At 32.5% G+C, this 6,012-nt stretch overlaps 2 protein-coding genes across 2 annotated transcripts in view; both read left to right on the top strand.

The window, feature by feature from the left end:
• Positions 1–960, top strand: part of LOAG_17203 (immunoglobulin I-set domain-containing protein) — a 16,989-nt gene extending 16,029 nt beyond the window's left edge. The window contains exon 15 of the mRNA XM_020449865.1: positions 690–960. Coding sequence (XP_020306552.1) covers positions 690–815 — 126 coding nt within the window. The 3' untranslated portion in view covers positions 816–960. The remainder of the gene's footprint in view (positions 1–689) is intronic.
• Positions 961–4,159: 3,199 nt separating this feature from the next.
• On the top strand, positions 4,160–4,648 carry LOAG_11876 (cytochrome oxidase c subunit VIb family protein; the record flags this gene model as incomplete). The annotated part of the gene is made up of 1 exon (XM_003147393.2): positions 4,160–4,648. One exon carries the CDS (start codon positions 4,160–4,162, stop codon positions 4,535–4,537), a length of 378 nt encoding a protein of 125 aa, XP_003147441.2. The 3' UTR covers positions 4,538–4,648.
• Positions 4,649–6,012: the final 1,364 nt, after the last annotated feature.

Raw genomic sequence — 6,012 nt, 5'->3', positions numbered from 1 at the left:
TTATTATTATTATTATTATTATTATTATTATTATTATTATTATTATTATTATTATTATTATTATTATTATTATTATTATTATTATTATTATTATTATTATTATTATTATTATTATTATTATTATTATTATTATTATTATTATTATTATTATTATTATTGTTATTGTTATTATTGTTATTATTATTAATTGTTATTATTATTAATTATTATTATTATTAATTATTATTATTATTATTATTGATTAATTATTATTTTATTATATTGATTAATTAATTATTATTATTAATTAATTATTATTATTCACTATTTTTAACGAAATTTTCACTTTTCGAAATATGATTCTGCTATTACTGTCTAATTATTCAGTGAAGTGGGTATTCTAGTTGTTCATGTTCGTTTATCCACGTCTCGTAAGTGCTCGTGATCGTTGATTATATTAGAGAGCTTCGAGTTTGCTGGCTTTAGGGTAAATGCAACTGCGTCTTTTTTAGTTTGTTTAAAGTTTTTTTGAGGGTCTACTAACCAGAAAGAAAGGAGAGGAATTTTAGCTCAGATGCCACCAATATAGAATTCATTAAATTTCAAGTTTTGCATTCACTTTGTTGAGGCAGTCTAAGGATCAGTTTTTATGTAGTACGCTAGGAATTAAATTTAATCAAATATCTTTAACAATCAAAATCAGCATCCAGGGATGTGCGCTGCTGGAAACAATGTCTAGAGTTTCAATAATGGATGCGGGATGCGAAGGCTCTCTGCAGGATGATGCAGTACGGTTGCAAGAGCGACCAATAAGCCAAATATCGACGCATATATAACAACATATCACACTTAAGCGTGCTTCAATATAATTTACTTGTCAAACTATTCAAGAAACCGAATGATTTGGTTAATTGAAAATTTATTTTTGTAGAACTTGCCAAATTTGTACAATAAGTTTTTCTAAATTTTTCCAGTTGTTATTTAGCATTCGTGTCATTTCATGTATTCATGATCATCTTATAGCTTTCATTCCATGCTTCATTCAAAATTTTTGTAGGTGTACAAATCCTCTGCATCAGTCCTCTCTCCTCACAGAAGTCTGGAATATACATCCTTGTAATTTTTGGGATTCACTTCGCTTTTCGCTTTCCGGAATACCCACGTCGTTCAGGTACACTTCAGCACTAAAGTGACCAAAAAATTGTGTGGAGGAGAAACTTTATAGTTTCCCAGAAATTAACGTAAGTGTGACCTGCCTTAATTGATGAGATTTCAACTTTTTTAAAAATGCAATGTTCATAGCATTTGGCAAGTAGTTGTTACCATTCCCTATAACTGTGATTTTTTTTAAGTTGATTTGTTCCTCTTGACTGTTGAAGTTATATTCTTTTATATCATTGGAACCTTTTTACGTTTTCATGATTGTAGTCATTATAAGTTCACCAATTAATCTCGAAGATTTGAACAGTCCAGACCTTCTTTTTACATGGATACCAGTACATGGTTTCTCTATCTTTGATTGTCTGTTTGGATATTACATTGTTTTTATTGTATTCCGTTACTTACTGGTTAATATGACTTTGACGACTTGGAAAACCTGGTCCTCAAATTATTTGATTTTAAAGCAAATTCTTGTAAATGGTCAGGGTTTTTAAGGAAAAATTCGTGCTGTGCATGCAAGATTTGGTAGTCAATTTAAATTTGGAAATAGTAGTCATGCTTGACCAGTTACTTGAAGTTTTCCTAATCTTGTGTTTGAGTCCATTTGTTCCACATAATTAGTTTCAGTTCAGCCATTTGCATTCAATCATCCTCGCTGCGAATCCAACGTATAAATCCTTTCAGTGTTTATTTTTTCTGAAGTTTGATTTTTCCATCTTCATTTCTCAATAGCATTGTTTGAAGGAGTTCCAAAATTTCTACAACTTTTAAAAGGTAAAATTTCTACAACTTTTACGAAAATATGAAGGAAGCTTTTGAGACACGTTGAATGCATATGAATTTTCTTTTGTCTTGCTGCTACTATATAAATCTGTGCGCTTAACTTGTACTGTATTTTATAATTGTTTCTAGCATTATGCAATATTCACAAAAAACGTGAAGAAGTTATAAAATAAAAATTAAGTCATCTCCTTAATGAAATAACATAAAATGAATAGGTATGCGACGTCTAAATCACGTCAACAAATGACGCTGGATAAACAATATTTTATGATGGTTTTAAACGCGCATGAATTCTCTTGTATTGGTGCTACTATATAAATCTATACGCTTCATTTGTACTGTATTTTATAATTTCTCCGTGAACATCACCGTTACGGTCGTTTAAGAAGTAATTCGTTACTGTTTACTTGCAAGAACACTCTTGCAGTTCTCCAGAGAGATTCGAAATTCTTTTTTTTTAAACGCTAATCGCATTAACGTCGGTCACTTTGGGCGGAGCACCACGTAGGCAGAGAAAAAGCGTTGCAAAGTTGGCCAGTAATACCACTGCAAAACTATGTTAGATTCCAGTCTTGTCAGCACATTTATTTCCACAGATAACGCACAACTTGCAGAAAAGGATATTTCCAATCAAAGTAATGCTTATTTGAGCATTCTTAGCTCAGCAACACGAGCAGCATTCAGCTTTCTTTCTACCAGTTTACGAGGTCGCCATTTTTTTTACGCCATTATTCGAATCCGTTGGACAGATTTAAATTTTTAATTTCCTCTTCTTGATCACTAGTAAGTCATTCAGCAAATTGTGTTTCACAATAAAATCCGATCCTGATGTCCTACTTGAGCAAAGGTTGGGCGAATCGAATTACAGTGAGAAGCATGTATTTCGAAAAGGGACACAAAATTCTGCGTCCGATTTCTTTTCTGTTTTTATTACAGTTGGCACTCTTATAAAACTCCTTTCCTGAGATGGTACCGTAACTCTTAAATATAGCTTATTAAAGTTTTTTAATTGAAATTGTTTCATGTTTGTAATGTGCCTTAATGGACTGCGATAAGAAGAGATGTTTGTATCTTCAGTAGTCCAATTAAAGCAGAACTGCTTGAGTAGGAGACAGTGCAGTTATCTGCAGTAACAATGTATTGGATATTGGATTTGGATTGCTGTCGTTTTTAATTCATTCTAAAGTATGTCCAAGGCAAACTTCCTTGAAAAGTGAGAACAGCTTAGAAAAAGATCATTTCAAGACCATATACATATTTAAAATATATTTAAAATATTTCATATTATATGTTAATATGTGACTTCCGTAGCTAGGATCTACGTTATCCAAAGAAGTGGTCGAAAGACGTCTTCGTATCCTAAGGAGATAATCCCACAAATGAATATTTCACTAAGAAAATTTCGCAGTCCAGGTGAAAACTTCTGGGTAACAACATATAATATACAAGATCGAAGAGCTCAAGGTAATGTTGTATTGCAGATTGCTAACAAATTTGTTTTCAAATACTCTTCAGACAAAAACAAATCTTTATCTTCATATTCTATAAATGATGAGACTTTTGTTTCTAGTATTTTCTGTGAAGAAGATTAAAATATAAGTCTTCAAAGTAAACGAAAGAAGTTGAATTGATGTATTGTTGCTGTGTTTTTTATGTATCCCAGCATTTATGTGATACACAGAAATGATACACAAAAAATTTTAAACACTATAACAAACTAATGGATAACAGCCTATAGAGCAAACTATTATACATATATGTACGTACAAAATAACATAACTCCCTCGAAGCAAAACTAAAAAAAACAAAATTTTTTAGCCATGCATATTTAACAAAAGCAACCGAAATGGCCGAACAACTGTAACACATATACCAATGTAATTTGCATATTTCTAAAAAATTCAAAATTTTGGCAATTTATCTTTATTTTCTCCTGACTGCTTTCATCCGGTTGTTTGATAATCGAATTTCTTCATTCTCTCAAATTACGGCTGGAATCAAAGCATGACTAGTAAGCTAAATTATTGGTCATTGACGCTGTAGAGAAGGGTACATCACGCTGAAACACAGATGCATTGAGATTGAATAATTCATTTGGGAATTTGACTATGCGATTGTAGAAGTAGCGCACAAATATAATACAAGTTTAAATTTACTCAGTAAGGCATTTGAAAATTTGTTATTCTGATTAATACTGCCGACAATAGATGAGTGAGAGAAAAAATGTACTGCAGATATGAATGACGAATTCTCTTCTGTGCCGGAAACACTGGGTGAACGATTGGAACATCTGAAAAAGAAATACAGTGAATATATAGCGCGAGAGCCGAATGCGCCGGAATGGTTCTCCCGCGACCACAATGAAGAACAGCGAGGACCAGACGGTATTTTATGGTCCGCACCTTACGATGTACGATATCCGCAGTGTAAGGCGACTCGACATTGCTTCGACTACTATGTAGATTATCACCGCTGCACCACATTGCTCGGTGAAAAACACGACCCTTGCAAATTTTTCCGAAACGTTTACATGGATTTGTGCCCCTTACAATGGATAGCGACGTGGAATGATCAGGTGAAACAGGGCATTTTCCCTGCTAAATTTAACCGATAAATCGATCTCTTTTATCTGAATAGGAGTCTCTTAGGGCATAATTCTTCAATGTCTTCGCAATTCCTTCTATTATATATTGACTGTGTATGACGCCTATATACTGAGCGAAGTCTGAAATGTGCAACATCTAGTGCAGAAGAATTAAGCCATTTAGTGTGAAAGAATTACTGCTCAATAATTAAGGAGACAGGTGGTCTCTACCTTCGTCACTGGTATCACTACCAAGAATGAATTAAACAAAGTATTTTAAAGTGCATTTCAAATCTAAAGATGATGGCTTTGGATGTTGAGAATCGCTGATTCTTCAGTTCTTTAAACTTTGTAATCTGCGCTAGTAATCAATTAGCGAAGAAAAAAGGAAATGATTGGACAATATTCGTAATAGTTAAACTTACTTAGTTTAATTTCGAGCATTTTTGAATTTCACTCTTTCCCATTACTGACATAAACTTTATATGAATAAAACCATGTGAATTTCTTTGAAACAGTGAAATTGTACGTGTTATGTTAAATATAATATGTATGTTAAAATACATTTCACATTCACTTTTTACTTACTTATAAGAAAACAAGTATTTAAGAATTTCTGGAAAGTACGGATATCAGTACAAAATATTTAGAAGGAGGCAAAGAGATTTTTTTGCATTAACTTTGCTTACGAAAGAACAATAGGTTCCCTTGGTATGTGAAGTAAAATTAAAGTGCATGGGTTACACAGAGTTAACTGGTGTGGGTCCCTGATGTAGGAAAGTACGAATCATCCATGAAAGTTTGCCTTATGCACCCATACTCACAAAAATCCCCAGCAATACGTAGAAAATACGATTTTCATGGCTGATGTCGTGAGAAAATAAAAGAAAGGGAGTTAAGAAGGTGAGGTAGATTGTTATTGTTCGTTGTAGAAGCTGTTATAATTTTAAAGAATGACTTACAGTGTATCGGTTCGTTTTGTGTTCGAAACGTACAACAGATTATCCCTTATTATCGTCTGGATACCAAATACAGTAAAGATAGGTTCAAATAATTCCAATTACAATAGAATGACTTCCAGGGTAAAGCCAGTAGAATGATGAGATTTTGTAAGGATTAGTAGATTGAAGAGTGTTTGCGTGAACTTGAGTGTGCGACAGATGGGATTTTTGCAACAATGAATAATTCTTAGGTTTTCTTATGTTTATATAAGGAGTGTGTAAGGAGAAAGGAAAGAAATACGGTGCTTAACAGATATTTAGAGATAAACATGTTGGATATAAACATGTTTATAAGATTAGATATTTCTACAGTATGCCCATCCATGTTTATAAGATTCGTTGTCATCCAGATGTGCGCAAATCTCAACATCAGATAAAGCTTCTTTAGACGATTTGAAGATTAGATAGTTGACTCATGACCTTAGGCATGAGAGAGAAAAACAGATGTAAAATGGAAACTATTTGAATGAATAATTTCATGATACAATTATTTCGGTTTTTACG

This window comes from Loa loa (assembly GCF_000183805.2).
Source record: "Loa loa unplaced genomic scaffold supercont3.49, whole genome shotgun sequence".
Taxonomy (NCBI): domain Eukaryota; kingdom Metazoa; phylum Nematoda; class Chromadorea; order Rhabditida; family Onchocercidae; genus Loa; species Loa loa.
The sequence above is the reverse complement of the archived record's forward strand: the minus strand, read 5'-3'. Positions and strand labels throughout refer to the sequence as shown.